This window comes from Gouania willdenowi, chromosome 9, assembly GCF_900634775.1.
Source record: "Gouania willdenowi chromosome 9, fGouWil2.1, whole genome shotgun sequence".
NCBI lineage: Eukaryota > Metazoa > Chordata > Actinopteri > Blenniiformes > Gobiesocidae > Gouania > Gouania willdenowi.
Window position 1 is genome coordinate 15,942,016 of NC_041052.1, and position 16,845 is coordinate 15,958,860.

Consider the following 16,845-nt stretch of genomic DNA (forward strand, 5'->3'; position numbering starts at 1 on the left):
GTCTCGCTCCGCTTGCACGTCCGGGCCGCTCTGTTGGACAACCGCAGCTCCTGGGTCTCGATCCTCCCTGTCACAAAATGACACAGCCAGCACACAGCTCCACGTCCCCACGAACCCACAGCCGACACGCCCCTAGGGCATCTGTATACTTACAGGCAAGGCAGGGTCTCCCCTGCCTCTACTGTAGATTCGCGTCGGTAGCTCGCGGGGTCTGCTGTGTGCTCCAGGGCTTCCAATCAGGTGTGCGTCCGCTCTCTCCCTCGGCAAGGCTCGTCGGTCGTCCGCGTTCCAACGAACCCACAGCCGACACGCCCCTAGGGCGTCCGCTCTCTCCCTCGGCAAGGCTCGCCTGTCGTCCGCGTCTTCCCTCGGCAAGGCTCGTCGGTCGTCCGCGTTCCAACGAACCCACAGCCGACACGCCCCTAGGGCGTCCGCTCTCTCCCTCGGCAAGGCTCGCCTGTCGTCCCCGTCTTCCCTCGGCCAGGCTCGTCGGTCGTCCGCGTTCCAACGAACCCACAGCCGACACGCCCCCAGGGCGTCCGCTCTCTCCCTCGGCAAGGCTCGTCTGTCGTCCGCGTCTCTCGTCTCGCCCCCTTGTCTTCCGTGCCCTCCTCTTTATAGTCAGGTCTGATGCGTCGCAGGTGTGTTCAATTGCAGGGGGCCATTGATTAGCCAAAAGTGACAGCTGTTGGGGTTGCTAGGGGCAACAGGCTAAAAGGGGTGGTGTCCAAAATATGCAACCAAAAAACCACAATAAAAACACACAACATGCAATCAAAAAGCCACACCACAATAAACCCAAACAAAAATAAAATCCCCTACTTGTCCCCCATCACAGTATTAGGTTTTTTTATTTCAGGCTCAGTAATTGAGAATGCAATTGTAATTGATCTCCTGAGGGACAAAAGATAATTGTCATTTCATTGTAATTGGGAAGAAAAAAAAAATGTTGGTCACTGTAATCGTAATTGAACATGGGTAATTGAAAATGAAATTGACCCCAACCCTGTCTGACACCACTAACATGTGGTGTCATTTATACATGGTGCGATGTAGCTGCACAGAAACACTTTCACCTTCAATGCTAATATTAATGTTGTCCTTTAACAGTGACATCATCACCAGTGATTACACTGAGACTCACTACAAAGAAGACGGGACTCAAGTCACCGAAGTGCCAAAGGAAATAGTGAGTGTTTGCATGTTCAAAACATCCCTTTGTGTTATCCTAAATACTGTTTATCTCAATGCTTGTGTCACTGTTAGGATCACTGTTACTACCAGGGCAGCATTGTGAACGACAGCCAATCATCAGCGAGTATCAGCACCTGTGACGGGCTTCGGTGAGCGTGGACGCTAACACGTCTCTGCTTTATTTCTTCTTCTACAAAGTAGTACAATGCAATACAGTACTGTGCAATGATAACCATCAGGCAACAACAAACACACAGATTCAAAGCTTCAGAATATCATATTATACAAATACATTGAAAGGAACACATGACTCAAAAGTCTTTTTTTTTTTTTCACTTGTCTGCACATGCTGTCAAAGGTCAACACTACATGTAGTGCAATCATTTTGAGACAGCAATGCATGTTTTGTGATTGCAAATAAATTAATTTATCTTACTGCATAATTGTGACCATCACCAGCCCTCCCTAAGGAAGGGTAAGAAACATTTTTATAAAGGGGAGATATAAAAAGGGAGAGCAGTGTTACACCTAGGTGAGGGGGTGGTGGGGGAAGGGGAAGAGAATTAATCAAAAGTCTTAATGGCTTTTAAATTAGTGGAATGTTTAATAGTTTTCAGATATTGTTTGACTTCATTTTCAAAGATGCGTGTTTTTTGTTTTGTGTATCAACATTTTTATTTATATATTATATTTTTTACATTGAACAAAGAGCCAAACACACAACAGCTCTTTGGCATGGTGAAACCTTTTCTGTTACAACAGGAATCAGTACATTGTTAACGTTGTTTTACACACACACACACCCCCCCCAAAAAAAAACAAATATAGTAGAAACGTCATGTTTTACCCGAATCCAGACTTTCTGAATGAATCTAACAGGGCTGGTTTTCATTTAGGGGATACTTCAGGACGTCAGCTCAGAGGTACCTGATCGAGCCCCTTTCCAGCAGCGATGTGGGGGATCACGCCGTGTCGACTTTTAACGATAACACCTTCACTCCGGCTATGTGCGGTGTTACCAACACCAGCTGGAGCGATGACTTCGAACCTCCAACGGGGCGCAGTCGCTCCAGATCTGCGGTAACTCAGACTAAGATTTTTTTTACCAGATACAAGAGGAGAATGAAAACTAAGTGTTCATGTCTTTCAGGGTGTTTCTATTGTACAGAAACAGAAGTACATCGAACTCTTTCTTGTCGCTGATAACCGTGAGGTGAGGAAACAAAACTGAAACTGAAAATATCAAAAACTGGAAGTTATGAAGCAACGCAAGGTGACACACTAACGACGCACGATGTGGTTTCAGTACTTGAAGATGAAGAGAGATCAGACTAAACTGAGGCAGAGGATTTTTGAAATTGTGAACTTTGTGAACATGGTGAGTCAGTGGAATCAAAGACTTTGTGAAACCTTCAGTAGATTTCTAACATTAGATCATCAGAATGGTGTCAGATTGGAAAGTTATGGAGAAACCCTGAGGGCATAATGTGTATGTATGTAGAAATCACTTTAAGAGAGATTACAGCATTGCCATCAATATATTACCATTAAAAACTCATTGAAGGAACTCTTAACCCAATGGCAAAGACAGCTCAACTAAATGACTATTACCTCTACTATAGGAATGAAAAGCTTTTCCATAGACTTTTTAAGGGAGAGGAAATAGGACGTGTTCCTGACGTGATGACAACATAATGTGGGAATGCTGATTCGGCCTTTAATCTCCAAAATGGCAACGCCCACATATAAAGGGATATTAGTTACCTGTGTTTGAGGCTAAAAGTTAATATAAATGACTCCAAAGACATTTTTTACACAATTGATTAACAAAGTTTTATTATTCAGCTTTAGACCTATCATCTAAAGATGGTTGAGACAACTTTAAATAGATTTAGTCTGGCAGCCGCTCATGATCAACCCTAAACTCTATGATACAATTCATCTGATAATGACAATAAATATTTTTAACTGATTTTAATCAACAATTGTTGATCAGATTTGTTTGGGAGCCAAGAAGGCAGAAGCTACTAGCTTAGCATAGCTGGTAATTGCAGCTTGAGAGCAGTTTTGTCATATTAGCAATAACCATGGTTAGCCATAGTTACATAGCTGTACATCAAAGTATGAAAAGTCTTTCTTATATTGTTTAGCAATTGTGTTGTACAAAGCATTCTCTGTTTTGGAAGCATAGCTACTAAAGAGTTAGCATAACATAGCATTGTTAGCATTACATTGTAAGGTGAAATATGTCAAAGATAGCATTAAAACGTCTCCTGTTGTTGTTCTTGCAGGCGTACAAACCCCTGCAGACATTTATTGCTCTGGTGGGGATAGAAATCTGGTCTAATCGTGACCAAATCTCTGTGACGCCTCCAGCCGGAAAAAACCTGAATGCTTTTATGAACTGGAGGAACAGCGAGCTAATGACGAGGAAAAAACACGACAACGCACATCTGATCAGGTCTGAGCAATTCACGGCTCCATAACCGTACACACCAAAGTGTGGTTTGATTTTTGATTATTGATTTTGGATGAAAGAATAAAACCCTAATAATTTTCAATAACATACAAAGACCTTAAAGATCATATTCAAAGATTAAGACTAAGATGATGAAAACGGGCTCCAACGTCATGTGCCCTTTTGATACTATACTATACTATACTTTTGATTAATACTTGTGGGCGACCATGGCTCAGGTGATAGTGGGTCGTCTTCTGATCGAGAGGTTGGGGGTTCGATCCCACTACCTGACTATGTGTCGAAGTGTCCTTGGGCAAGACACTGAACCCTAAGTTGCTCCCAGTGGTCGACTAGCGCCTTGCATGGCAGTCCTGTCCCACTGCTGTGTGAATGTGAGAGTGATTGGGTGAATGAGCTGATATGTAAAGCGCTTTGAGACTGCTTCAGTGTGGTGATAAAGCGCTATATAAAATCAAGTCCATTTACTATTATTTCTTTTTGGGTCATGTTACTTTGTCGTTTTGTCTGCAAAGGCTAAAAAGAACAAAGAAATCTTACAGTGAAAGTGGTGCTTTTGTGTTGCAGTGCCATTGACTTTGAAGGAGCGACTGTAGGTTTGGCTTACATTGGGACGCTCTGCTCCGGACACTCAGTTGGAGTCATACAGGTGAGAATAAATGACACTTCATTCAAAATAATCTGCAAGTATCGTTAAATTGTTAAAATATCGCATGTAAAAAAACACCAGTAGAATCTTCTCCTTTAGAATTACAGTGCCTATTGTAAGTGTTCACCCATTGGATGATTTACCCTTTTATTGCTTTAAAAAATAATTAAGGTAAAATAAATGTAGCTTTTTTCACACAATAAATTATTGGAAATTACTGTTTAGTGTCAAAAGAGAAACGGGCTTCTACAAAGTAATGTCAATAAAAAAAATATTTAAAGAAAAACAATTGTTTGCATAATTATTCACCCCCTAGAAGTCAATATTTAGTAGACGCACCTTTGGCTGTGATCACAGCACTGAGTCTGTGTGGATGAGTCTCAATCATTCTCTTAACATCTGCACACTGTAATTATTCTCCACTCTTCTCTACAATACTGCTCAAGTTCTGTCAGGTTGTGCGGGTGTCAAGCATTAACAGCCCTTTTTAATTCCAGCCACAAATTCTCTATAGGATTGAGTTTTGGGCTTTGACTGGGCTACTCCAGAACATTTGCCTGGTTGTCTTTTAGTCATTGCTGATCATTGTCTTGTTGAAAAATAAATCTCCCAAGCCGTAGTTCTCTTGCAGACTGAATGAGCCAGTGGCTGAGAAACATCCCCACAGCATGATGCTGCCACCACCATGCTTCACAGAGGGGATGGTGTGTTTTTGGTAATGTGCACTAGTATTTGGTTTCTGCCAAAAAGCTGCATCAGACCAAAGAACCTTCTTCCACTTGCCTTTTGGCAAACTTGTCGAGATCTACAGTATAATGAGTTTTCTTCAACTATGACTTCCTCATTGCCACTCTGCCATAAAGCTTTTATTGGTTTAGAATCCAGAAAACAGTTCCTATATGCACAGTCTCTCCCCTCTCAGCAGCTGAAGCTGTAACTCCTTCAGTGCAGCCGTAGGAGTCTTGTTGGTTTCTCTCACTAGTCTCCTACTGGCACAGTCACTCAGATTACAAGGACGTCCTGATCTTGGCAGATGTACACATGTGCCATATTCCTTCCACTTCTTGATAATTGCTTTCACTGAACCCCAGGGGATGTTCAGTGCCTTGGACATTTTTTTTGTATCGATCCCCTGACTTGTACTTTTCAATAACCATTTCCCTGCATGGCGAGGGGTTTTATTTTGTCTTCATGGCGTAATATGAGCCAGGCGTACTGTTCAACCAGTCACTGGACCCTCTAGACATAGGTGTTTTATACCTCAATCACTTTGGACACACCCACACCAGTCAGGTGATCCTCATTTCAATAATTGTGAGGCTTGGCAACAATTAGATTGAATTACACCATTAATTTTCCTTGATTTCTTTTTTATTAAAGCAATATTTCGGTAAATTAAATAGTCCAAGGGGGTGAATACTAATGATGGGCACTGTAGGTAACAATTTGCATTCAGCAACATCTTACTCATAAAAATGTGTTGAATGAAGCAAGCTTTAGTTCAATTTAACCCCAAATTATGCTTAAAAACATGCTTAAAACTGTCTTTGTTGTATATCACTGGTGATTAATTCCTCATTGTATTTATTTAGCTTTGTTTGCCTGATTTTGGCAAATTACATTTTGAGTACTGTCCAACTGTATTTCACAGCACTATTTATACTCTTGTACAAGAACACATTTGGTTTACTGTGGTTACTCGTGGTGACACACGACACAGCAGAATAGACGCTTAAAGTGTGAAACTTTCACAAAAAAAAAAATGTATGCAATTTGTAATAAATATATAGAAAATTTTTAAAGAAAACGCTTCCGATTTTGTGTATATTTGACACTACAACACTTCAAAGCATGCTGGGAAAACTGCCTTCTGGCTATTGTGATGAAATAAACTGTTTTAACCTAAAATATTTAACTGGAAAATGTACAGTTGACCCAGATATAGCTTTTTTTGGCTAACTAAGGTCATTGAGTAAACTATTATCTATTAGCCAAAGTAATATTAACTACAATAGGTATAAAAGGGAGATAGGGTGTGTATTCAACAATGGATGCCATCTCACTCAGGACTAACTGTGCAGAGCAACCAGCTTCTGTCCATGTAAAATAAACAGGACGACTACTGTGTATAATCATTGGGTAATATTTCCTTGGCTAAAACTATGGTTTAATGGTTTGATGTCCTTTTATATCTGATTTAATCCTAAATGCATGTCCAACATAATTTCTTAAAAGAGTCACTTTAAGCGTATTCAACATTCACTCATACTTACCTTTTTTGGCACTACTGCAGTAGTTTTAAGACCCAGTTATCAATGTTTGGCTATAAAAGTGACTCTGCTAAGCTGCTTGCCAATGAAAATAACTGAAATCATCTGGAAGAAACAAAAGAAAAGCACAAAAATGTGCATATTTTGACTTAACTTTGAACAGTCTTCCATGGGACTGTAACCTTCACGTTAGCTTTAATTCAGCTTTAGTTACACCTCCTTAAATGTCAGTTTTTTTGGACTGGTTATTCTGCTCTTAGGACCATAACGACCGTGCCATCGCAGTGGGAGCAACCCTGGCTCATGAGATGGGCCACAACTTGGGGATGGACCACGACGACTCCAGTGCCTGTGTCTGCACTGAGGACAGCTGCATCATGGCAGCAGCACTCAGGTGAGAAACGATCAAAGCTTTCCATTCTCTAAATATATTTCATTTGCTGCAATTTCTGTCACGTCGTAGTTTTTGGCGTCTAGGTTGTTAGCCCCATGCTTTAGTCTTAACTTGGAGGGTCAGGTGTTGTTTTAGTTTGTCCTCTTCCCTGTAACCTGTTGAGTTTAAGTTTCTGGTGTAGCTTACATGGCCTTGAAGGCCTACAGGTTCCCCCATTGCCACAAGGTAACGGCACAGGGGAAGAAGTTCTTGTTAGATCTCCAATATCTACTAGCCCAACAAGATCCAATGGGAGAATCTGTGCAAGAAAACAGACATTGTGAACATGAAATTTGTGGTTTCTCCTCAGCTGGAACGTCCCTCGAACTTTCAGCAGCTGCAGTGCCACCAAGTATCACAAGTACCTGATGAGCCGCAACCCCAGCTGTTTGCTGGACCAACCCAGCTACAGGTCGGTGGTGACACCTGCGGTCTGTGGAAATGGCTTCAGGGAGACAGGGGAGCAGTGCGACTGCGGCACGTTGGAGGTGAAGCACGTCACACTTCACACTAACTGTAGCTGGGTTTCCATTACCCTTGGGAATGCGCAAAATCTAAATAGCGCCATAATAACTGGTAATGGAAACACCGGAATTTTGAAAAAGCACTCCATTATCGCTAAAACATTTTTACGCTTTCATGAGGAGGAATTTCAGACGTTTCAATATTGAAATGTATTGCAAAAGCATTATATTAACACTTTTTCAGCAAATACATGTCAAAATCTGACGCAGCTGGTCACATGACCATTTCTCTCTCAGAAAATATGTAAACAGAAGAGGAGACCTAGACATTTCTTAGCATTATATTTTTTAATTTTTACTGCCACATTAGACGTGAAACAACAAAGGAATACAAAGTGTTATGAGGAGGTTTGGTGCGTTCCTGCAGCCAAATCTCTCGGGATGAGATTTCACCAGAGTTACAAGGCTCCTGCCCAAAACAAACTTCAATGGAAACATGTTCAAAGCGCAAATATAGTTTGTCGAAGTTTAGAAATATCGTTTATTTTTTGCGAAAATCTGTAATGGAAACACAGCTTTACACATGTTGCACTAGATCTACTAACAAGAAATTAGGCCCAGAGACTCAATAACAGCCTTTGATACGTAACCCAAAGATATATCGTTGTTGAATTATTTTTGCACACATTTGATAGACTTCTCCAAGGTTTTGTCTTTGCATCCAGTCCAAATATTGGAAGAAGGAACATCAAACTGAAATGTGTTCATCCCTCTGATCTGAAATGCAGATATGAGGGAAACGCCATTTGTCCATAAACGTACAGCTTCTCATTGTCTAACCTGGTCTTTCCCGGACAAACCCTTGCACACGTCTCAGTGTTTCTGTAAGGATTTTTCTGGTTCTCTACTAACCCTGTGAGCTTCCCTCACAGCGAGCCTTACGGACGTGTGTTTTTCTTGTCTGATCCTGACTTTGCCCGAAGGCGTCAGAAAACACACACACACACACACACACAGTGATTTGCTCAAAGCACCTCTTGGAAATTCATCAGATGGAGACTTTGCACGTGTTCAGACTAAGTACCTCAGTGCTAAGACAGTAGATAACATCACATCTGAGCTCCGTGCTTTCATGGACCTGCTGAGTGGGTTTGTGAAAGCCAAAGAAAATAAAGTCAAGTATAAAAATCTCCCTCTTCCTCTGTGTGTGTGTGTGTGTGTGTGTGTGTGTGTGTGTGTGTGTGTGTGTGTGTGTGTGTGTGTGTGTGTGTGTGTGTGTGTGTGTGTGTGTGTGTGTGTGTGTGTGTGTGTGTGTGTGTTTTGTCTGCAGGAATGTACCAATCCATGCTGTAACGCCACCTCCTGCACCCTAAAGGAAGGCACTCAGTGTGCAGAGGGAGAGTGCTGTGACAACTGTCAGGTCAGTTTATGCGCACACGCACGCACGCACGCACGCACGCACACACGCACACACACTGCTGAAAATAAGTTATTGTTCACTGTTTCCATGAAATATTTAAACTTTAAAATTGAACTTTATATCAAAAAAGCAGATCCCTAAAGTCAGTGTACATCTAAATTGAACATTATTGTTCCTCTGTTTTTTATGAAAGCAATAATGCACATTTGTAAATCTTTCCAGAACCTCCTGACAACCAGTCCATTTATTATTGTCCACAGTACAGATTCAACATTTTTGGTCTCTATCTTTTAAAATATTTAGATCTATCTTAATTCCATATAGGCTTAATAGAAAACATAGATATATTGGACGGGAAATACATTGGATTACGCATGATGTGGTGAGAACATGATACGCAAACACTGGTTGGCTGAAATCATCAAAATGGCGATGCCCACAAAGGGATATTACGCCTGTTTGAGGTTAAATGTTGATAGAAATTACTCCAAAGGTATTTCTTTAACAAACTAGTAACAAAGTTGTATTATTGTGCCATTTACTAATTCAGTGATATTAAAATATTCGGTAAAAAGTTTTGACAGAAGCCTATCCACAAGCAACTGTGTGAGTTCAACTATATTTACTGTTTATCCAGTTACTCCCACCTAGTGGCGTTTAGAGGAATAACATGCATCTCATCTCAGCCGTCGATATATAATCACTGTTTATTGTGTTCCTTAGACAATTTATTTTCCACAAAGACATCTGTATGAAGCAAAAGGTTTGTACAAATGTACAATTTGTCATGGGACAGAGATGTGGTGTTGCTGGACCCAAACACAGAGACAGATTGAGGCAGCAGGCAGGTGTAGCTTTCAAAGTAATTGTCCATGCTCAACTTACAAAAACCAAACAAAAAAAAGCATGAGGAAAACCAGTGAACAGGAAGGGACACATCGTAGCACACAAGGAGGGTAACATATGACAACCAACCAGCAGCCATTCTGTGTCCAAAAGCTGAATAGTGCTGGAGGCCTGATTGGGAACAAGCTACACCTGTGTGCAAACCAAGAGGCAGCTAATCACTCACAACCCAAACACCTGACGTCACTGGGAGGAGGAGACATGAGCAGGAAGACCTGGAAACACAAAGGCTGCATCCGAATAGTCCCTCCTATGTCCTTTCCTATCTACTGTTCCTTCACCCCCGGAAGTGTTTAAGTGGCGGCCATGATAAAGAGCATCCAAGTTCTCTTTTTTTTACCTCCTTTAGCCTAGGAAACACTGATGCATCCTTTACCAAAGCAGAAGAGAAGGGAAACGCACACCTGAGCGTTTACGGAGACTCACGATGACCGTACCAATGCAATAGTATGCCTTAACAACTTCAAATAAATAATTAAAAAACCCATGTCTTATTATATGTAAGACATTATCAGATTATAGCTGACATAAAATAGACACTCTGTAGTTCAAGAAAAAGGAATCAGACACATAATTCATATTACTGAGTGGAAGGTGAGTGTGAGCAACCATTCTCCATGTATGTGACGTTCTTTTAGTTTGACTTTTGTTCATTATATTCTGGTAGTCTCTTTTCCTTTGATTTACAAACAAACCGTGTGATTTTAAGATTATATCAGGGGAAAGTGTTATAATAAATAAGCCTTTAGTAGTCAACTTTCTGAAATTTGTAGTTTTTTCACCACGGCAGACGTCACTAACCTTCGCGGCCGTCAGATTATTCCGTCACCTAGTGGAAGTGAGTCTGACTGTCAAAACAAATGTGATGGCCATTTCCTAACTCCTCTCCTAACACCTTTCCTTAACCCTGTGACGTCATCCACGGGGGTTATGGAAAAGTGGATAGGAAAGGAGATAGGAGGGAATATTTGGACGCAGCCACAGACAAGAATTAACTCAAGAAGCTCGACTTGAAAACAGAATAAACAATGACTCTTAAAAAAACAGACAGAGGACCAAAAGGGCTACACACAAACAAAACAAAACAGACCGTGACACCATTTTTTTTTAGAATAAAATAACACGAATGAATTCAATTCAAAATGTAAACAAAATTATCAGGCTACAAGTATAGCTAAACTTATGAACTCTAAAACAGTGCCATGTGTGTAACAACATAATAGGTAGAAACCCCGACCTGAACCACAGAAGGTGGCTGGGCGTTAGCATCAGAAATGGCACGACTAAGAACAAATGTATTATGTTCAATGTGCCTTCATAAGCTGCTGACGAACAGGCCCCTGGATGCCAAAAACTTCATGAAATCATACCGTTGTCTCTTAAAGCAGCATTTATTACCTCACAAGGACACAAACATGGCTTACAGGTAGCGATGTAACGATTAATCGTAAGGCAGTTAAAAATCGATTCACATCGATGCTGTGAAAATTGAATCGCAGTACTTTTTTATCCACTTTTATCCAGAAGTGTTGGCGGCGGGCAAAATCTGCTAATACTTTCTTTCTGGCCGCCTTCTACTCTTAAACATATTCATAAGTGATTCCTCACCCCTTTAACACCGAAAGAATATCTAATATTACGTGAATATCTGTAAAAGTCATGTTTTTCTATTAGCTCTGTCTGCTAGCATAGCATCTCTTCTTCACTGCAAGAATTTCTGCATCCCAATCGACCACTGGGTTACCAGCGCCCTCTGCTGGTCCAAACAAATATCTGACGCAAATTCAGTGAAATTAATGTTTTTTTTTTTTTTTATATAGTCCAATTGTTAAGGCACAAAATACATTTTCAGTTGCACTTTTAAAAAGAAAAAGAACTATTATGCAGTTTTGCATTTTTTACTATAGAATCAGAATTTAAATTAATAGGTTTCTTATTCATTTGTATTATTCCTTTATTTATTTCATTCATGATTTATTTTTAGTTAAATTGCATTGTTTTGAATAGTTTATTAAGGGATTCTTTTGACAATGAAAAATAAACAGAAAATAGTACAGTTTTTTCCCCCAAAAAATAAAGGAATATTTTTCAGTCATTTATGTACAGTCCCATTTTGTAAAATAAATCATGAGAGAATCATATCATGAATCAAATCGTATCCGGAGTTGAGTGAATTGTTGCATCCCTAGTTACAGGCATGCTCAACATCAATGAAAATGTATTTTCTAATTTTCTGTAAATGTATTTATTACTTTCTCTCTTAACACTGCTCCTATTTAGCTGTACTATCGAACTGAAACAGTTACACTGTGACATCTTTACATTGGGAGGTCACTGCTTGTTATTAATGGGTCATTATTGATCCTCACAGATTGCACCGCGCACTAAGGAGTGCCGCAGGAAGCAGGATGTCTGCGATCTGGCTGAGTACTGCAACGGCGAGAGCACCGACTGCCCAGAGGACATGTTCGCCGTGAACGGGCTCCCATGTGATAGTGGCCTGGGTTACTGCTACAACGGCCAGTGTCCACAGAGGATGGACCAGTGCGTCAAGATGTACGGATCCAGTGAGTGTCTCCAAAGGACCCAAACCTCCAGGCCAGGACCTGATATTGGCCAATCATTTTCAGACAGATGTATTTAGACCACTGCTGCTTCAGTTAGATTGTGTAAAAAAAAAAGACAGTGTTTAAGTAACTTTATACTATTTCTGTCTTCCTTCTCGCACCAAAGTGTAGGTGTTTTTTAAACTTATCTTGTTAAAAATCTACTAAAACACGCCTTTAACTGCCCCCTTTTGACACAACCTGGCAACGCAGATAGCTCTCACAGAAGAGGCTTTGTGGTTCTGTCAAGATATGGGGCTGTGGAGCCAAATGCAGAGTCAGATTGAGGCAGCAGCCATCATAATAGGAGTCCATGTTAAATGACAAAAAACGAAATCCAAAAAAGACACAAGGAAAACAGGGAGCAGGAAAAAAAAAAAAAAAAACACAGCAACACACAAAGTGGGTAACCTATGACAACCAACTAGCAGCCAAAGCTTGGTTGGGGAACGGGCTACACCTGGGTGCAAAACATGAGGCAGCTGATCACTCACAACCCAAACACCTGATATCACTGGGACCCTGTCCACACTGTACAGGATAAGCAGGTATAGAAGACAAAAGTCACGAAGCAATTTTTTAAATATGAGTAAAATAAAACAGATATTTGTGTGAAAATGTTAGAGCAGATACTTTAAAAACCTGCCAAGGTACAGTAATAAAGTATCTGTACCCCATTGCTTACCAGCTCTGCTACAGCTACTTTAGACCAGGGTTTCTCAAATGGGGGTACCTGAACCCCGAGGGGTACACGATGGCACTACAGGGGATACTTGAGAGAGTATCATAATGTTTCATAATGTTTATTTTTAGTTAGAAATGCTAAAAATACTAAATATTACCAGCCACAAGACACCAAATGAGAGGAAAAACACAATCACTACAAAATACACAAAAATAATAAGATTTATTATTTATTATTATTATTTAGCATGCAGTTTAGATTTGGCGGTAAGGCTCCGTTCTGGGACCTCTCTGCCATTCTAGCAGCTGCGTGGAAAGCCTGAAGCGGAGGGAGTTCCCCCTCACTCTTCCATGAGCTACATGGAGAGGCATGAGCAGAGAGAGCGGTCAGAAGGACCCACTGGAACAGAAGCGCAGACGTTAGATGCCAATAGAAGACACTGTTTAATTAGACAGAAGAGGGGGAGCTGGGGTGGGTTGCGAAGTGTGCGGAAGTAGGCGTGTTGCAGTGGTTTAAGTACAGCACCATGACTAACTCTAACCAATGGGAAGCTTGGAACCAGCTGGATGAATTACTGAATTAGGGGACGGATGCTGTCAGTTGTTACAGCTACTGACAGATGAAGGGGCTGGGCAAGCTTGACTTCCGTGCTTGCCTGAACTAACGTGATGCTCAATGTTTCAGGTGCGATCGAGGCACAACGCTCGTGCTATAAGCAGAACACCAGAGGGGTTTACTATGGCTTCTGCAGGCGTCCATCCAAAGACCAGTACATCCCCTGTCAGCAAGAGTGAGTGCAGTCACGCAGCTGTGAACTGTCACTGTGTCAATACAAGGAAAGTAAACACACATCTGTTTCAGGGATGTGTTATGTGGGAAACTCTTCTGCCAATACGGCAACGACAATCCAAACTACGGCCGCATGGTGACCGTCGGCAACTGCAAGGCAGCGTTCTTTGGAGACCACACCAAAGACTACGGTCAGGTGGAGACGGGGACCGAATGTGGGAATGGCAAAGTATACAAAACCTAAGACACTTTTCATTGGCCAGCAGCCTTCATCAGCGGTGCAGTCAGTGATGTGTGTGTTTCAGGTGTGCAGTCAGAACCAGTGTGTGGACCTGAAGACTGCTTACAGGAACGTTAACTGCTCGGCTAAATGCGCGGGACATGCCGTGAGTACTCACTGACACAAGCGGAGGTCATCTCATGTTGATCATCCACCAATAGGACTGTAGATAACCGTTAATTATTCTCTCCTGACAGCAAAGGAATGGGTGTCAGACTGTGAGTAAAAATAGTGTGAGCATTAACAGTGTCAGACTGACTCTAATCCAGCTTCTTCTCACAGGCAACCAAAAAAAATAATATACAACAAGACAGAGTTTGATTTTTTATGATGAAACCACTAAGGCTGACCAAATTGTAATATTGCACTTTCTGCATGTGAGACTTAATTTGAAGTTTGACGATAACCAATGGTTCTTTTAAAATTTAAAAGCTGGTATTTCCATTAGGCTACGAGTCTTTCTAGTTGAACATTAACAGATTGTGCCTTGTTGCCATCAAACTGGTCTTAATGACTATTAGCATTTATTTGCAGCAAACAGCAGTACCGTTACTGGTTCTCTGACCTCCAATTATTAGCATTAGCATAGGGTGACCAGATTTTTAAAACTCAAAACTGGGACAAATAAATGGTTTGGGGGAAATTGACACGGGATGTAACTCTGAAAATCGGGACTGTCCCGGGTAAATCGGGACGTCCGGTCACCCTACATTAGCAGCTGTTTCACTGACACTCTGATCCGACTGTTAGCAGTAGCACGAACAATGACTGTAACGTGAGATTACGCTAACTGTGAGCGCTAGCATTTGTTTCGATGAGGGAGGATGTTTGCAAAGAGTTAAATCTACTTTTCTTTGCTTGTGTTAGCAAAGCAAACATTCTTGGTCAACCAAACCCCAGGTATGAGTGCAGTGAGTCACTGTAGCATCAGTAATTGAACTGTAAAGAGTGATGACATTAACTGTTCCTGAAGTTTGTTTAGCAACTTGTTAGTTTAGCATATGGCATGATATTGCCAAGACCCAAGGCCTCGTCCAGAATCATTCTTGTAAAGCAGGCTGCAAAGACAACAAGAATACATATAACCAAATAACCAACCCTGACTGGTCAAAACTGATCTTTGAACAGACTCAGCGTTGCCGTTAGCTATTCCCTATACGGAAAAAAAAATTCAAATTACTTTTTGAATTTTGCTCCGATGCCTTGCCCATCATTACAGAAATATTTTTGCCAACATACTAGGGGGCTCGTCCAGGATCCCAACATCTGCCCCATCCTCCTTGAAAGACTTAAGACAATGCACAGGGAAGCCACACCACAGCTTCTGAAAGAAAGACCTCTAGCTTTGCTGCGGTGTTCCTCTGGTGTGGGTGGAACAGTGACGGGATCCTGAAGAACCCTGTAGGCCAGGGAGTGAGGATCAGCTTCACAACGTGAGACAAAACAGACTAACAAATTATTAGATTGTAAAGTGGATAAAAGTGAAGAGATGCCAATGTAAGAGGAAAACCCTACATCTGTGATTTAAGGCAGATACAGTTGGAGGAGTTTTCCAAATCTTGTTCTGTGTTCTGTCTGAAGAGAGCAAGTACATTATGTATTTAAGTGATTAAAAAATAGCATTTTTACAAGATCCAAGTATTTTTGTGTAATAGCTATATATGACGATTTAAAAAAAATCTGTTTCCAAATCAGTTACACAAAATGGCGCATTGGCAGCAGATAGTCCTGTCTCTCCATGAGCGATGAGGTGTCTACATATATGACATGCTGGTTGGGGAGTAAATTGGAGAAGAAAATAACTTTTTTGTATGTGAAAAGTATAAAATACTGAAACACACAGTGTTGCAGTATCCCCGAGTGACCCAAGAGCAACGCAACAGATGACCAAACTCAGTTCCAAAGAGTTTTAAGACTAATGGAGGAGTGAGTCCCAATGCGGTAGCAGGCAGGAATAAGAATAACAAATAACTGATGATAAAAGAATCTGAAAACTTCAGAAAATGTTTCCAATTCTTTTGAAATCTTTTAGAAGATAATCATACTACGAGATACCGTGTAGATAAGCAGCCAATCTGGTAGCTGGTAGAGGAAAAGCCAAGGGTTCTTGTAGACTGTGCTTGATTGAAAATGGGAGGCAGCTGAGGAACCAGGAAGAGGTGGGTGGTCCAAAAGAGGATAGGCCACACCCCACTGGCACCAACAGACAAGGGAAGAGAAACAGGGAAAACAGTAGAAACGGTGCCAGGGACGTAACACACACTGAGTTGCATGAAACCCTAAAACTAACCTATTTAAACTCATCATTTTTACTAACAATGTGACTCTCAACTCTCTTTTTTCTGAGACTCATTATGTTATGGGTTTTGCTATTATTTATTAGTCTTTATCCTAGCTTTGTTGAACTACAAATTATCCTATTTTTGGTGTTATGGAAACACCACAGCCTTACTACTACACTGACCTTTGCCATTAGCATCAGCATTAGATATTTTCGAGAATGGCTATGACGTCTGGTCCTTGTGCAGGCTAACAAAGCCTACGGTGTGGATTCTCTGCTCATGGTTTATAGAGCTGTATGTTAGCATTAGCATTAGCTGCTAGCTGTTCCTTGTACACTTACTTTAAACTTCCTCAGTGGTGAAAGGTCCAGTTATTCATTTTCTAAGC

At 41.1% G+C, this 16,845-nt stretch overlaps 1 protein-coding gene across 8 annotated transcripts in view; it reads left to right on the forward strand.

Moving 5' to 3' along the window:
• Positions 1 to 16,845, forward strand: part of adam28 (ADAM metallopeptidase domain 28) — a 36,803-nt gene that overhangs the window by 16,761 nt on the left and 3,197 nt on the right. For all 8 annotated transcript variants that reach the window (XM_028458651.1, XM_028458645.1, XM_028458646.1 and 5 more), the window contains 14 exons: positions 1,111 to 1,189; positions 1,267 to 1,343; positions 2,091 to 2,274; positions 2,345 to 2,407; positions 2,501 to 2,572; positions 3,486 to 3,655; positions 4,241 to 4,322; positions 6,853 to 6,986; positions 7,336 to 7,513; positions 8,820 to 8,909; positions 12,187 to 12,382; positions 13,791 to 13,896; positions 13,968 to 14,124; positions 14,201 to 14,281. In XM_028458651.1, the coding sequence (XP_028314452.1) occupies positions 1,111 to 1,189; positions 1,267 to 1,343; positions 2,091 to 2,274; positions 2,345 to 2,407; positions 2,501 to 2,572; positions 3,486 to 3,655; positions 4,241 to 4,322; positions 6,853 to 6,986; positions 7,336 to 7,513; positions 8,820 to 8,909; positions 12,187 to 12,382; positions 13,791 to 13,896; positions 13,968 to 14,124; positions 14,201 to 14,281 (1,669 nt within the window). The remainder of the gene's footprint in view (positions 1 to 1,110; positions 1,190 to 1,266; positions 1,344 to 2,090; positions 2,275 to 2,344; positions 2,408 to 2,500; positions 2,573 to 3,485; positions 3,656 to 4,240; positions 4,323 to 6,852; positions 6,987 to 7,335; positions 7,514 to 8,819; positions 8,910 to 12,186; positions 12,383 to 13,790; positions 13,897 to 13,967; positions 14,125 to 14,200; positions 14,282 to 16,845) is intronic.